Consider the following 15,180-nt stretch of genomic DNA (forward strand, 5'->3'; position numbering starts at 1 on the left):
CGCCTCGCCTCACCCGCTCTCGTTTGGCGCCCGCCAGCTTAACTGCGAATTTGGGGCTTTCGGTCCGGGTTCGTACAAGGTTGCTCGCAGAGGGAAAAACGGCCCCAACGTGTTCAAAATGTCCCACGACAACAAGTAAACACGCTCTGCCAATCTTTGCAGGGGGCTAACCCGAAACAGCCACGCCAACAAAGGAACCGCTCACGCGCCGACGAGACTTTATTTTGCCAGGGCGGCCACATGACATCAGCAGGCAAACACACGTGGACCATCGGTGTGCGACTCCTCCGGTGCTCGGCAAGGTATTGCTCCTCTTTGCGGCGCCATGGCGGCTTCGGGACGATGCCGGTCCGCGGCGGCGGCCCGTTTGCGCTGCCGGGTCCTCGCGCCCAACAAAAGCGTCAAACATTCAAATGGATCTGGTAGACACACACCGGACCTATCGGTAGGCACGATTAAGAGCGCAAGCGGCGTTGCGAGGCGGGCACGCGGCCGACCCGCCCACGGAGTCCAGGTCGGGGTCCGGGAAGCCGGCCGCCACGACGTCCCGCCCCCTGAGGAAGTCCAAGTCCGACGCCATCTTGGTGCGTCCGGGAAGACTTTCTTTGCCCAGTCGGTACTTGGCTCCGACGACGCGGCCCGCCTGGAACCCCGCCGGGACCTGGCTCCCTCCCCACGCCGGGTCCAGGCAGTCCCCGTCCACACGAGGCCCAGGGGGGACAATGGGGGGAGGCGATCCGGGCGGGTCCGCCCGGGCCGGCTTGCAGAGGTAGCCCAGGGCCCGGGCGGGGAAGGCGCTCTCCGCCGCGCGATCCAAGCGGAGACTCTTGCAGGGGTGGACCCCCTCGGGGGGAGGGCGGTGTTGGGTCCAGACGCACTCCCGGCGGAGCTGGACAGCATCCGCCGGGAAAGCGGCCACCGCGTTCGCGACGGAGAGGCCCGGCTGCAATCGGATGGCGGCGCCCGCAGTAGGAGGAGGAGCCGCGAGTATGTCGGGGGGTCCTGCCGCCGACACCCTGGAACTGGCGCTGATGAGCAGGTTCCGACTGATGGGGCTGGGGTTGGCGATTTGGCCCTCGCACACCGAGGTGGCGCCGGCCTCGGCGCGTGCCTGACACAATTGGTTGATTTGGTGCACGATGCTGCTCAGGTCGCCGCCCCGGTGGTGCAGGCTGGCGGCCATGGACAGCGGGATGGTGGAGGTGGATACCGTTACGTTGGGAGGCGCGTCCGAGTCCGGGAGCTTGCAGGCTCCGTAAGCCCCGGCGGGGGCCTGCTGGAGGCCGCCGGACAGGAGTCCCGGAGTCTGGACGCAGCCGCCGGGTACGGTCCCGGTTGTCTGCGGGTGTTGCGGTGGATGAAGAGCGCCGGGCATCTGGGGGTGCGGCGACTGCAGATTGCCGGACATGCTTCGCCGAGGATGGAGACCGCCTGGGATGGCTCCCAGAGTTTGGGAGTGAGGCGGATGGATTCCACCGAGGGCGGCGCTCGGCGTCTGCGATCCGACGAAGCCCGGGCCGCACATTTGCACGGCCCCTTTCGACATGTGGCAAAGGTCCAGAGGGGCGGCGGCCAATAAGCCGCGAGGCGCGGGCGGCGTCTGATGCTTCGGCACGGGCAGGCACGCGACGCGCGGTGCCGGCGCCGCCCCTCGATGCTGCTGCAGCGGGTCGTGGGTGAGCCTGCGGGTCGGCGGCGGCAGCCCGTGAGTCTGGGGCGAGGAGGCGGGCAGAGTCAAATCGTGCGGGAGAAACGGCGCTTCCTTGGGGGCGGCGTACGGGTTCATGGTGGCCCCGTGGATGCGGTGGTCTCCGCTGCCGGTGAGCGCCCAAGTGATACGGGGCCCCCTTACGCCCTCGACACGGGCGGCGCCCGACCGGAGGAAACTTGCGGACGGAAGGCGCGCTCACATTTCCCCAGTCGGGCGTTCATCAGACGCGAGACGACCGAGACGCAGAACGCCAAGGACGAGAAGCGAACCGGTGCGTCAACGTTTGGTGATGGGCACCGTCGGCCGACGTGCGGCTCCTCGTCTGCAAGTGCACAACAAGCGAGTCAGTCAGCAACACTGCAGCCAGATTGGAGGGAAGGCTGGAACTGCCGATGCGGAGTCAACATTTTTGCTTTGCAAATGCGCTTGAATGTACTCGCAGGCTAAATGGCAAAGACACGGCATTTCTTTGCCATAATGCCGCAGGGCATGGACATGGGCATACCCCGTGGGGCATTGTTGGTTCAAAAAAAAATGACCAACAGACAAAATGGTAAAAATTAGGAATAACCCAACTTTACTTGATTTTCAAAAGTCATGGTATAATGCAGACCAAATGCAAATAGGTGAACCACAAAATAGCAAGGCACCACTGTATTGTTTGTTTTTTCTACCACCTTAACCTCCTGGCGTGTTTTGTAAAGTTGTCTGCCATTTCTAATATTTGAATTAGCTACATGTTACGTACTTTGTTTGTATTCCTATTTCCGTGTGGTGATTTGAATTGTTGGAAAAAGATTGTTTAAAAATGCAAATCAGACAACAAGGGAGGTGGTCCGCCGCCCACGAGGGGCACGTGGCCATCAACGTCATGAAGATGATGTCGCAGATGTAGCATGTGGCTGCAAGCTAACACAAATGTCGGCAGTTACGTAAACTTTGGGTGCGTTCGCAAATTGAGCCCGACACCAATCGGAGGCCAATTGTCGTACGCGTTCGGAGAGACAGAGCGCACTCTCATTCATTTCCCAGCTCGAACCAGCCCAGACAGCCGAACGCACTGGGCTGCGGCTCCGCGTCCCCAGTCGGAACGCCAAAACGGCACTCTGGCACTTTTACTGGGGCACGTAAGGCGCATTTGAACGCGAGTTTCCGAACGGGCGGAGTGACGCGGTGCGCGCTCGGAACCTGTTTCCAAGCACATCCTTTGTCTTCGTTCTTTGTACTAGTCGACAGGTAGGGTAGCGCTGGCCACTAACGAACGACAGTGCCAAGCGGCTTCCAGCGAGTCGAGTACTTACACTTCGAGCGACGTGTCGCGCTCGTCTTGAGGAATTAGGACGACGCCGACAACATTCTCGACGTGAGCCCGCTCGGCGACAAAGTGTCCGCTTGGCAGCCCGCTAGCTTGCTAGCCGCGCCGCTCACTTGCTGTGGGGCTCGCCGCTCACTGCGCATGCGCGAGAGGGCCACCTCACAGTTCCGCCAACGGCCAGCCAGCCGCCCGTGGAGAATGCCTGAGCAATAATCGGCGTCGCCACCATGAACGCCGTATCGGCAAAAAAAATTATGACATTAATCTTCTAGCCCAACATTATTAAGACCACCAACGAAATTTTAATGGCACCGAGCAATTATTTCTTCATTTATACGCACGGGAAGCGATGACACCATACGTCTGCATGCTGGAAAAAGCCGGCAAACGTTGGCAATGGCGATATTCCCACCCAAATCAATGTGGACATTTTAATTAACTAATAATCATGATAACAATAAAGATGACATATAGATTATTGTACGTCTGCTTAACTCTCAAAGCGCGCAAGTGACGCCGAGGTGGACGCCGGCAGCCAGGGGGCGCCGCTGCATTTGGAATCAGGCGGGAATCAGGCTTCAGCGCCACGCACCGGAAGCCGTTGTTGTAGATTTCAGGCCGGCTTTTCGGCTTGGTTCAGGGCAGCCACTCCGTTCAGCCAGTCTTCTTCTCTCGGTCGCTCATCCGCTTTGGTGTCGTTGGCTCGCTCTCCCGCCGACGTCGCTCCTCGTCGGATGGCGGCCGCGGGCTCGGCCCCGCATGTCGGCGATGTGGAAGAAGACGCCTCGCAGTTGCTCTTTCCCAAAGGTGCCTAAACTCCACTTCATCTCCATGTGTGTGCGTACATGAGTCCTCCCATCTTTGTTTTGTTTTATTTTCTTGGGACTTTCTCGAAAAAAAAACAAGGTGACTCGGCTTCTGCTGTTCAAAAGATGAACCTATTGAGGCGATTCTTCCACACGCATGCAGAGGAGACGACGAGTCCCTTTTTTCCAGTTTCGCGCTTGAAATGCGAGTCGAGTTAAAAATGGCTGACGTCGTCTTCTGCAGGAGAGACCATGGAAACGACGCAGCAAGCATTTGGATTCGATCTCACCTGTGTGGTCTCTCCCTTTCAGAATTCGAGAATTCCGAGACGCTGTTGAACTCGGAGGTGCGCATGTTGCTGGAGCACCGCAAGCAGCAGAACGAGAGCGCCGAGGACGAGCAGGAGCTCTCCGAGGTCTTCATGAAGACCCTCAACTACACCGTGCGTTTCAGCCGCTTCAAGAACCGAGAGACCATCACGGCCGTGCGCAGGTGCAGCATCAAATGCCGACCTGGCCTTCTTTCACACCTTTTGATTCACGCGCCGGGGAGACATTGTTCTCGAAACTATTCACACAAACAGATTGATTTTATTGATTTTTCTTCTTCTTTGTGTAAGCGTTCAATTCTGCGCGTGGATTGTCGAATGTGCTTTTGTGGATCAGCGGGCATGCGCCCTTTTTTTAGACCAACTTGACGCAGAGTTGAGGACCTTCATTTCGACGAAAGTTTTGGTGGCATCTGTCGGCATTTCTAAACATTTTTTTGGGGGGGGGCTTTTCCCTCGACGCAGCGGGAGTCTCATGCAACTGTGGTGGGGTGTTGACCTCTGCTCCACACATTCTCTACTACTGGCCAAATCTGCGCCAATACTTGTTGTGAATGATGTTTTGTTTTGCTCTCGCCTGGCAGCCTTCTCCTTCAGAAAAAGCTTCACAAGTTCGAGTTGGCCAGTTTGGCCAACTTGTGTCCCGAAGCGGCCGAGGAAGCCAAGTCCCTGATCCCCAGGTGAGCCCGGGCCTCCCGCTCAAATCGTTTCGCTCGTACGACGAATGAGTGCCGTGACCGTGTGTCCACTTTAGTTTGGAGGGACGCTTTGAAGACGAGGAGCTGCAGCAGATTTTGGACGACATCCAGACCAAGAGAAGCTTCCAGTACTGATGCCACCGAAAACCTTTCTCAGAATAAAACCAATATGAAACGCTATCGGTGTCCCGAAGTTGACTACGGAAATGCCCAATTTGCCCCAAGAGACGATATCAAATGCTTCACTCGTGGCCTTCTCCCAAAAGACTAAAATGGCCACTCCAAATCCCTTGCTAGTGGAAAGGGGACAGGAAATGATTGCCAACAATTCATGATTCCATATTTGCATACATATGACTGGATTTTCTTTCCACCGGCCTGTTGCCATTTCCCGCATGGTCACACTGAAAGCGCAAAATGAGTCTCTTGGCACACACTTGCCTTTGAACAAAAGTGTTTCGGCCCAAGTCGCCCTCCTGACTCGCAAGGGTAGGAGAGACCATCCGAGAGGTTTGAGGTTCAACGCGATCGGCTTCAAAACTGATTTGCGACGTCGGGCAGGCAAGGTGACGTCGCTGCAGCATTTGGCTTCCTGAAGGCAAAACGTGACGTGGCTCACGATGTGTGAGGTTTTATTTTCTTAGCAAATAGAGCATCTGTGCACTAAAACGCTGGGGGGGGGGGGGGTGACCTGAACTGAAAATCAGGAAGTCACATGGTCCTTTTCTGGGGGCGCGGGGGGCTTCTTCACAGGTAGCCCTCCCTCTTGAACTGCTCGTGCAGGGCGTCGCGGTATTGGTCGAAGCCGCCGTCCAGGCGACACACTCGGCCGCCCTCGCACACCCACAGCTCTTGGCACACCAGCCGGATCAGACGCTCGTCGTGCGACACCAGGATCACGCCGCCCTGCCGCACGCGGCCCCCAAAGTCACATTTTGCACAAGTGGAACACGGCAAAAGACGGACGACGGTGGGACTGACTTTGAACTTGTTGAGCGCGGTGGCGAGCGCCTCGATGGTCTCCATGTCCAGGTGGTTGGTGGGCTCGTCCAGGATGTAGAAGTTGGGGCTGAAAGGGCGGACGGCGGCGTCAGACGGCGGGCCGACGGACGGACGCTCGGCCGGCCGGGCACGTACCAGGGCATGGTCATCTGGGCGAAGGCCACCCGACTCTTCTGGCCCCCCGACAGGCTGGCCACGGGCCTGGTGGCCAGCTCCCCCGTGATACCGTAACCCCCCAGCTGGTGGCGGTACTCCTCCTCCGTCCGACCTGCCCCGCCACAAACGCGCCCTCGGTGACACGGCGCCGGCGCGTCATACGCGCCAGCCGTGACCTACCGGGGAACTTGTTGAGGAGCAGCTCCACGGAGCAAACGTTCAGGTCCAGCTGGTCCACGTGGTGCTGACTGAAGTAGCCGATCTTCAGATTCCTGCCGACGCGCGCGCAACACAATCAGCGCCGCGCCGCGATGTTTGAGCCATTTCGACTCGTTTCCACCGACTCGAACGGCGCGCGCGGAGTCAAACGCCGGCCGGGCTGCACACGCGAGACCGGCCCTAGTGCGTAAGCGCATGAGATGACCACCCGGGGGCGCCGGTGGGTCTCACCTGTGAGCTTGGCGGACTCCACTGATGGGCGTCAGCTCGCCCATCAGAAGCTTGAGGACCGTGCTCTTCCCGGCACCGTTTTGGCCCACCTGGTAAGAGCACAAGACACATCCGAGACGCATTGCGAGACAAATCCAAGAAATGATTCGGACACGGTCAAAGCATGTCTGCGGTAGGACCGGGACACATTGAACACCTGCTTTTATCTCTCTCTCTCTGTCCCTAAAACACACCAAAGACACATGTCCGTCCCTGAAGCTTACGTACGCCTCATCGATGAGGTCTAAGAGAGGTCTGCCTGCCGCATGGACGATACATTCAAGACGCCCCTCAGACACACACACACGAGGCCCGCCCAAGACATACGATGCAGACGCGAGACTCCAGGTCGGCGGACAGGTTGAGCCCGGAGAAGAGGGGCTGGTCGGGCGCGTAGTAGAACTCCACCTCGTCCAACTGCAGGATGGGAGGAGACAACTTCTCAAAATTGTCCGGAAACCTGACGGGGCCAAGAAAAGAAAGAAAAGTCAGAGCGGAGCCCGCCTCTCCTACCCCCGTAGTTAGTTGAGCGCGTACCGTAAGGTCACTTCCGCTTCTTTTTCGATGGGCTTGAGTTCGGGCCTGCGAGCAAACGTCGGCAGTCGGCAAAAACGGTCATCGTCCCAAGAGACGCGCGACCCGTGACCACGACTTACAATCGTTCCAGCACTTTGAGTTTGCTCTGCACTTGAGCCGCTCGGTTGGCGTTGTAGCGAAACCTGTCGATAAACACCTGCGGGAAGAAGAAAAGAAAACTGGGTTTTTGCCGCCGGACACTTTGGAATGAAGGATGTCTTTCCCCGGCGAAACCGAATCGATGCTTCGTCGCCTCGTTGTCGTCCGACTCGTACGCGAGCAATTGACGGACTAGGCCTTTTGACTCTTTTGTGGGGTTGTTGGTTCAAGTGAGCGTCAACAGGGTAATGATTCGAGCGAGGATCATTGAAGTGACGCGCATGGTTTGTTCCGGCGGGCCACATAACATGAGGCGGCAGCCCGGATCGGGCCCCCGGGCCTCCACTTTGACACCCGAGTCCGAGAGGCTGTCGAAATAAGCGGCAAAAGGCGCTCACCTGTATGTGTTGCCTGTACTGCAGCTGCGCCTCGTACTCTCGCTGTTGGTTCTTCAGTCGATCGTCTTTGGTCTTGACAAAGTTCTCGTAGTCGCCGCGGTAACTGTCCAGCCGGCGCGAGTGCAGGTGTACGATGTCGGTCACCACCGCGTTCAGGAAGTTGCGGTCGTGGGACACCACCAGGATGGTGGACTGCCACGTCTGGGGGAGGGGGGAGGGAGGCGGGAGGCGGCATTGACACCGGCGCCAAGCCAACGCTCGCCATCGCTTACAAAGACGGCGGCAAAGACCTGCAGGTAGTTCTCCAGCCACAGGATGGCGCTCACGTCCAACATGTTGGTCGGCTCTGGAAACACGCGGGGCGCACGCTATTAGCCGCGCTGGAGTGAGCCGCGCCGAACCTCGCTGGGTTCTTTCCGGGCCGCCGCTCGGTCCGCTTTTGCTTCGCGCGACATCGAGTGCGTCCGCAGCAGTGTGCGCACCGGCGACTCGGAGCGCTAGTTGCTATTTGGCTTCTCGCACGTTCACTTATAGTCATCAGTTCTTTTATCCCCACTCTGTACTGACGTCACTTCCGGAGTGAACGCTGGCGAATTTTGGACGCCGCTACTCCCCGTGATTTTTTGATTTTTAAGTCCATTTTTTGTCAATTTTTTATCTTTTATAGCCGACATATTTTATGTCGACCTGCTTTTATGGTCACCGAGTGAACAATGATCAATCCACACTCGATTGGCCGAACTGTCATTACCTGTCATCGAGTATTGAGTTGTCAACTAGCGGCTAGCGGCTAGCTTACCCACTAACTGTTGCTGCTTCCCGACTTCATTACTCCGGTCCGGCTATGTTGATCAGCTGTGAGTGGCTTGCTTTCTGCTGGTTCGCTCTGTGTGTTTTCCACCACTCATTGGAAGCGCTTCACCAATATGCAGCCACTGAGCTCAAACTCAACTTTAATCCACACGGTCCACCACCGCCTGCTCTGCTCCAACACCCGGACATCCTTTACGTGCCCCGGCGAAGGTGCACTCACCGGGGCTCACGCCGAAACTATCAATACGACAACTCCAGCTCCATCAGGTCGTTCTGGTCCACCGCTCGCCGCCCACGGAAGAACACCGGACGCCGTGCGGATGCCTCTGTATTGACACGCGTCCCGAGGTCGGATAGCATCGCGGTCGCTCGCAGCTGCACTGCTGTCAACGTTGGCCTATTGAACATCCGCTCCCTTACGAGCAAGGGCCAGTTCGTCCACGACCTCCTGACAGACCGTGAGTTTGACATTCTGTGTCTGACTGAGACCTGGCAGCAGCCAAATGATTATGGTACTCTTAATGAAGCTACTCCACCGGGCTTTGTTTATCACGCTGTGCCGCGCACGACTGGGAGGGGAGGCGGCCTCGCGATGATTCTGCGCGAGGATTGGAAATTTGCACCTGTAAATGTGCCTGCTTTTTTATCTTTTGAAGCGACAGTTATACAGCTCTCTGGATCAACTCCCACACTGATTGCCACTATTTACCGTCCACCAAAACCAAACAAGAATTTTATCACTGACATTACTACACTCATCACCCATCTGTATACACTATCACCAAATGTGATTCTCTTAGGAGATTTTAATATACACATGGACAATATCAATAACTCACTCACCAAAGACTTTACCTCCTGCCTGGACAGTTTTGGTTTTCAACAGTATGTCAACTTTCCCACACACAGTAAAGGACATATTCTGGACTTGATCTGCTGTATTGGATTATCACCAACAAACTGTAAAACCGATCTCCTCCCATACACAGATCATCTATTGCTTTCATTCAATGTTAACCTGTCATTTTTCAAATCCAACCCACAACGCATTATACATTTCCGTAAAATCAAGGACATTAACCCGGACAATTTAGAATCACTTATCAACAACCTCCCCAGTACTGATTGTCTTTCTACAACAGATGAGTTTTTGACACACTACAATACAAATCTCCATAACATTCTCAATATCCTGGCCCCACTCAAAACCCGAACTGTCTCCTTCAACCAAACAGCACCCTGGTTTACCCCTACCCTCAGACAACTTAAATCAAAAGGCCGTCAACTTGAAAGATTATATAGAAAAACTGGACTCGCCATTCATAAAGAAATGTACACTACCCACTTTCTCCATTACAAGGACTCAATATCCAAAGCCAAATCTACCTTCTACTCTGGATTAATCAGTTCCAATGAAGGCAACCCCAGATCACTCTTTTCACTCATTTCTAAACTCACTAAACCTGCTGACACTCTTCCCTCACATCTCTATTCCACTGATTTTTGTAATACTCTGGCCTCATTTTTTACATCCAAAATCCAACTTATCCACCAGCAACTCACCCCTTCAGCTGCTCCTAACCCTCCTTCTCCATTCTCCCCGGTTCCTACCCACCTACTCTCTGCATTTACATCCCCATCTGTCCACCAAGTCTCCATCTTAATCCAGAAGTCCAAATCCTCTACTTGTCAACTTGACCCTCTCCCTACTGTTTTAGTCAAAGCTTCTATCCCGGCCCTCTCCCCTCTCATCACTAACATTATTCAAACTTCCCTCTCTACTGGCATTGTACCATCTCATCTCAAAACTGCTGCTGTCACTCCCATACTGAAGAAACCTGGCTCTGATCCCTGCGACTTGAACAACTTTCGTCCCATATCAAACCTTCCGTTCATCTCCAAACTTCTAGAGAAAACAGTAGCTGCTCAACTTCACACCCATCTTTCCTCCAATAAGCTCTACAAACAATTTCAATCTGGCTTCCGTCCCCTCCATAGTACCGAAACTGCCCTCCTCAAAATATGCAATGACCTTCTTCTCTCTGCTGACTCCGGTTCACTCGCCATCCTCCTCCTGCTTGACCTCAGTGCAGCCTTTGACACCATCTCTCACTCCATCCTCCTCGACAGACTCTCCTCCATTGGCATCACCAGCATCCCCCTCTCCTGGTTCCGCTCCTATCTTTCTGACCGCACTCAGTTTATCCAGCTCAAACGTTTTAGATCTCACCCCTTTCCCCTCACTTCAGGTGTTCCTCAGGGTTCTGTCCTCGGCCCATTGCTATTTCTAATCTATCTTCTTCCCCTTGGTAATATCTTCAGGAAACACCACATTCATTTTCATTGCTACGCGGATGACACCCAGCTCTACATCTCTACCAAACCTAATACCATACTTCCACCATCCTCCCTAACCAACTGCCTGCAGGAATTAAAATCTTGGTTCACCTCAAATTTCCTCAAACTGAATAGCAATAAAACTGAATTCCTCCTTATAGGCACTAAATCCAATCTAAACAAAATAAACAACTTCTCCATTCCCTTCGAAAGCTCTTCCATCTCCCCCTCCCCTCAGGTCAAGAGTCTGGGTGTCATCCTTGATAGCACCCTCTCCTTCACCTCACATATCAACCACATCACTCGTTCTGCATATTATCATCTTCGAAACATCCACCGGCTCCGCTCTTCTCTCACTCCTCAGTCCACTGCTATACTTGTACACACCCTCGTCACCTCGCGACTCGATTACTGTAATTCCCTTCTGTTTGGTCTCCCTCAAAAAACCCTCCATAAGCTTCAGCTGGTCCAAAATTCAGCCGCCCGCATTATCACACTCACACCATACATAAACCATATTACACCTGTCCTTCAACATCTCCACTGGCTCCCCATTCTACACCGCATTCAATATAAAATCCTGCTCCTCACATTCAAATCCATTCATGACCTAGCCCCTCCATACCTATCTGACCTCATCCATATTCCTACGCCTGTCCGCTCTCTTCGTTCCTCCTCCTCTGTCCTCCTCTCTGTCCCCCCTGCTCGCCTCGTCACCATGGGAAATAGAGCCTTCAGTCGCTCTGCTCCCCAGCTATGGAACTCACTCCCCGCTGACCTTCGTAATACAGCCTCATTAACACATTTCAAATCCCGCCTCAAAACACATCTGTTTCGACAAGCCTATTCACTCAGACCATAAAGCCATTATTTTTATTATTTTTATTTATTTATTTTTGTTGTATTTTTTCTTATCTTATTTGATGTAGTTTTTAACATTGTACTCGTGATTTTAACTGCTTGTTGTAAGGTGTCCTTGAGTTTCTAGAAAGGCGCCCACAAATAAAATGTATTATTATTATTATTATTATTATAGTTAACAGTTGAGATTTTCCACTTTTTCTCCGGGCCTTTCTGCACTGGAGAAGTAGCCGCTTTCAATCACGGTATGCGATATATTCCGCACCACTTGAAAAAAATGGAAGGTGCCATCAAAGCTCGCAAACAACTTTGCAGAAAAAGAAGCTGCTTGGCGAGAGTGACACCTCAAGGCACCGGTACGCTCCCCAAGTGCTCCTACCGTTTCATACGATTAGCGCGGCTATCGCTGATAGCGCAGCTGAGGGACTCACCATCGAGTAGCAGCAGGTCAGGCCTGATGGCACACACACACACACACATGAAGATGTGTCAGTCAAGTGTGCCACAAGCCATTTTCAGCTTGGAGAAAACTCGGAAGGGACTCACCGAGCAAAGAGAGCTCTTGCTAAGGCCAACCGCATCCTCCAGCCTCCTGAAAACTCTCTGCGTGCGCACACACACACACACACACATGTACACATGATATTGAATGCGTGCGTGCGTGCGTGTGTGTACAAACTCACTTGGTGGGCTGCTGCTGCATTTTGGGCGAAAACCCAAGACCGGCCAAGATGATGGAGGCTCTGATCGGATGACAGACGTCAATCCAAAACTGACAGCTCATCAAGAGTCCGACTGGAACGCCTCACTTGGGCACGCATACGCACCGGGCGGGGGCTTTGTCGGCCTCGATCTCCTCCAGCTTGCAGTAAATTTCAGACAGACGGACGCTCTCCATCCCCTCGGCCCTGAAAGCAAAAGCACGCGCGCAGTCTGAGCCGTCGGATTGGCAACGGGACAGCATTCGCCAAGATGGCCGCGCCTGCTCACAATTGGCAACGCTGCCAAAGCGGTGTCGGAGTACCACAAAAATACTCGGCATCATAACGGACTACAAAATGCGGCGCCTCGGGGGGGGGGGGGGTACTCACGTTCCGTTGGCAATGCGGGCGTTGAGGCGCGCTTCTTCTCGAAGCAGGCCCTCCCTGAGCACGTCGCTCTCCAGGACGCTCTGCAGCGCCGTGGTGTGGTCGCCCGCCACTTCCTGCTCCACGTGGAGGATGGAGATGTGAGGGGGGACGCGCAGGCTGCGGCCGGCCAACATCTTCAGCAGAGTGGTCTTCCCCAAGCCGTTGCGCCCCACCAGGCCGTAGCGCCGCCCCGCCGCCAGCGCCAGCTCGGCGCCCTGAAGAAGACACCTGAGGACCGCGCGCAGCCGTTCAACGAGACCCGGCTGAAGTCTCGGCATGCCGTCAATCTTTGACTCGGGAGCGGAACGTCGAGGGCACCGCTCGCGACGCATTGGCAAAGGCGGCGAGTGGCCGGCGATGGCGCCGAGGAGCGCTCACCTCTCTCCGAAGGACACGTCAAAGTTCTCGATTCGGATGTCGTAGCTGCGGTTCTTTGCCGCCTGGTCGGCTCGTCCTTCTTTTTTACTGCTGGCCTGACTGGCCGAGGCTTCCTCCAGGACACTGAGGCCGCCGTCGGCAGCATGCGCGGGCGCCGTGCACACAGGAGAGTACAATGAGACGGGCCGGCGCGAGGCGGACGGGGCCACGCCGAGCCGGCGGGACGGAGACAAAGACGCACAGCGGACCGGACGCCTTGTTCGAGTCCTTCTCGTTGCGTCGCTCGTGTTTGGCTTTCAGCTTGGCCTCAGCCTTCTCCAGCTTCTTGGTGTCCACCATCTGACGGACACGCAGAACAACGTCGTTCATGTTCGCTCCACCCAGACAGAGTTGCTTTGCCACGAGATGTGCGCCGCTTAAGTGCTTCAAAAGTGCTCAAATACAGAAATGCTTATGAAGAGAAACGATCCAAACGCCCGACTTCTTGCCATTTCTTTGTTTGATGTGACAAATGTCCGATTTTTGGTTTTGTTAAGGGCAAGTCAACGATACGTTCCATACGTGACTCTACGCATGACATTCTGATTGATCATGAAGGAAGCAGCAAAATGCAGCCATTTTGCTGCATCTCAGGGGGCGGCCATTTTGCCACTTGTTTCCCACCGCAAATGACATCGCGGCGACGGGTCGGCCCGGCTCGCAGCTGCCACGCTTTGACTGAATGACAAGAAATTGGAGGTCCAGTCTACTCTCGACGGCAGGAGAGAAAGACGTACCGTGTTCTGAGGACGCTTCATCATCCAGATGCCCTGAACGTCGTTGTTGGCCAAGGCTATGCGTAGCAGCAGAAGGGGAGGGGAAAGAAAATAAAAACAGGTCACAGGTCAGCCACGGCAAGAAGCACCTTCACGCCCGCATCGGCGGTTGCTCACTGGCGTCCGGCGACATCTGGGAAAGCTGCACCGGCGCGTCCAGCAACACTTGACGCTGCGAGGCGGGACAGCCGCTCCTGAACGCACACACATAGAGGCAGGCGCAGGCGCAGGCGTGAGAGGAGCGCGTGGAGGCCACGACGCCAGCAAGCGGACGCGCGCTCACAGCCGCAGCGTGTTGAACATCCTCAAGCAGATGCCTCGGACGTCGTCCTCGTTTTTCGTGTCGGCCGACACCTCCTGCAGGACGCCGCCCACCGCCTCAAACACCTCCTCGCCATCCTCGAAGTCGGCCCCGCAGCCGTCCAGCACGCCTGAGCCACACACAAAAGGGACAGTAAGCAGTCAGCGTGTGCGGGTCCACGATAGTACTGACATTTGGGGGTATCTTTTTTTTTTTTTTACAGTTCTTACTCGGTCTGCAACAATCTTTTTTCTCTCCTTAGAATTAATTATTTTATCGAGTATCCCATTGCATAATCCGATCGACCCTCTTTTTACATAGTATGTAAGCTTTTCAGTCAAGATGCAACAATTTATTACCAAATCAATCATCAAATGAATCAAATCGCTGGATTTCTCTTGATGAGATTTGTTTGCTAATGCTAATGCCGGTGTCATGTAACTCAAATGCCCTTTTTGGAAAACGTGTCACGGTTGATACTCACTCGCCTTTTCTAAATGGAAGTGGAAACGCCACAACAGCAGGAAAATAGCTTTGTCCTTGGTTGACACGTTTAGCGCTGCGCAACCGGAGAGCGAGCACCAAACTCGGGCATCCCGGTGAGCCACGCCGGGTAGCCGCATAGCTGCCTCCACCTAGCAGGCTGCTTCCGCCACCGCTCCTCTAGCCCGGAGGAGGGCAGCGACGGATTTCCCCGATTTAAAAGCCTGCCGACCCGGGGCTGGCGGCGACTGGCAGTTCGGCCTCTCACCTGTGATGTAGTCGAACAACTCAGAGTCGATGTCGGGAAACTCGCTCCTCAAGATCTCCACATAGGCCGCCGCCATGATGGTCACGCGCACACACACACCGACGCAGCCGACCGCCGCGCGCGCATGAGTCAAGCGTCAAAGTGACGGGCCGCGTAGAATCATGGGAGTTGAAGTTTTTCAAAGTCCGGAAACTCCACGGCGTCTTTACTGGCGT

General features: G+C 54.9%; 3 protein-coding genes across 3 annotated transcripts; 1 reads left to right on the plus strand and 2 right to left on the minus strand.

The window, feature by feature from the left end:
- Positions 1 to 201: 201 nt before the first annotated feature.
- LOC127609085 (protein FAM222B-like) lies at positions 202 to 3,158 on the minus strand. Its single transcript, XM_052078734.1, has 2 exons — positions 3,013 to 3,158; positions 202 to 2,033 (listed from the first exon to the last, which is right to left on the minus strand). Exon 2 carries the CDS (start codon positions 1,784 to 1,786, stop codon positions 440 to 442), a length of 1,347 nt encoding a protein of 448 aa, XP_051934694.1. The 5' UTR covers positions 1,787 to 2,033; positions 3,013 to 3,158; the 3' UTR covers positions 202 to 439.
- A 450-nt stretch (positions 3,159 to 3,608) lies between these two features.
- On the plus strand, positions 3,609 to 5,039 carry polr2d (RNA polymerase II subunit D). Its single transcript, XM_052078737.1, has 4 exons — positions 3,609 to 3,833; positions 4,145 to 4,325; positions 4,746 to 4,841; positions 4,916 to 5,039. The coding sequence occupies exons 1-4, from the start codon at positions 3,761 to 3,763 to the stop codon at positions 4,992 to 4,994; spliced, it is 429 nt and encodes a 142-aa protein (XP_051934697.1). The 5' UTR covers positions 3,609 to 3,760; the 3' UTR covers positions 4,995 to 5,039.
- abcf3 (ATP-binding cassette, sub-family F (GCN20), member 3) lies at positions 4,608 to 15,165 on the minus strand. The gene is made up of 21 exons (XM_052078733.1): positions 14,966 to 15,165; positions 14,197 to 14,344; positions 14,031 to 14,107; positions 13,875 to 13,930; positions 13,340 to 13,437; positions 13,099 to 13,221; positions 12,682 to 12,948; positions 12,418 to 12,498; positions 12,274 to 12,333; positions 12,137 to 12,193; positions 12,022 to 12,044; positions 7,870 to 7,925; positions 7,580 to 7,780; positions 7,163 to 7,239; positions 7,044 to 7,088; positions 6,834 to 6,966; positions 6,468 to 6,556; positions 6,198 to 6,289; positions 5,997 to 6,129; positions 5,841 to 5,928; positions 4,608 to 5,765 (listed from the first exon to the last, which is right to left on the minus strand). The coding sequence occupies exons 1-21, from the start codon at positions 15,039 to 15,041 to the stop codon at positions 5,607 to 5,609; spliced, it is 2,139 nt and encodes a 712-aa protein (XP_051934693.1). The 5' UTR covers positions 15,042 to 15,165; the 3' UTR covers positions 4,608 to 5,606.
- Between the last annotated feature and the right edge of the window lie 15 nt (positions 15,166 to 15,180).

Source organism: Hippocampus zosterae, chromosome 10, assembly GCF_025434085.1.
Source record: "Hippocampus zosterae strain Florida chromosome 10, ASM2543408v3, whole genome shotgun sequence".
In the NCBI taxonomy this organism is placed as follows: domain Eukaryota; kingdom Metazoa; phylum Chordata; class Actinopteri; order Syngnathiformes; family Syngnathidae; genus Hippocampus; species Hippocampus zosterae.

Coding starts and splice junctions, on each gene's coding strand:
- polr2d (XM_052078737.1), top strand. CDS start 3,761: ATGGCGGCCGCGGGCTCGGCCCCGCATGTCGGCGATGTGGAAGAAGAC. Junction 4,326..4,745: donor ACCATCACGGCCGTGCGCAG/GTGCAGCATCAA, acceptor CTCGCCTGGCAG/CCTTCTCCTTCAGAAAAAGC. Junction 4,842..4,915: donor GCCAAGTCCCTGATCCCCAG/GTGAGCCCGGGC, acceptor TGTCCACTTTAG/TTTGGAGGGACGCTTTGAAG.
- abcf3 (XM_052078733.1), bottom strand. CDS start 15,041: ATGGCGGCGGCCTATGTGGAGATCTTGAGGAGCGAGTTTCCCGACATC. Junction 13,222..13,339: donor AACAAGGCGTCCGGTCCGCT/GTGCGTCTTTGT, acceptor CGGCGGCCTCAG/TGTCCTGGAGGAAGCCTCGG. Junction 6,290..6,467: donor GGAGTCCGCCAAGCTCACAG/GTGAGACCCACC, acceptor GCGCGTCGGCAG/GAATCTGAAGATCGGCTACT.
- LOC127609085 (XM_052078734.1), bottom strand. CDS start 1,786: ATGAACCCGTACGCCGCCCCCAAGGAAGCGCCGTTTCTCCCGCACGAT.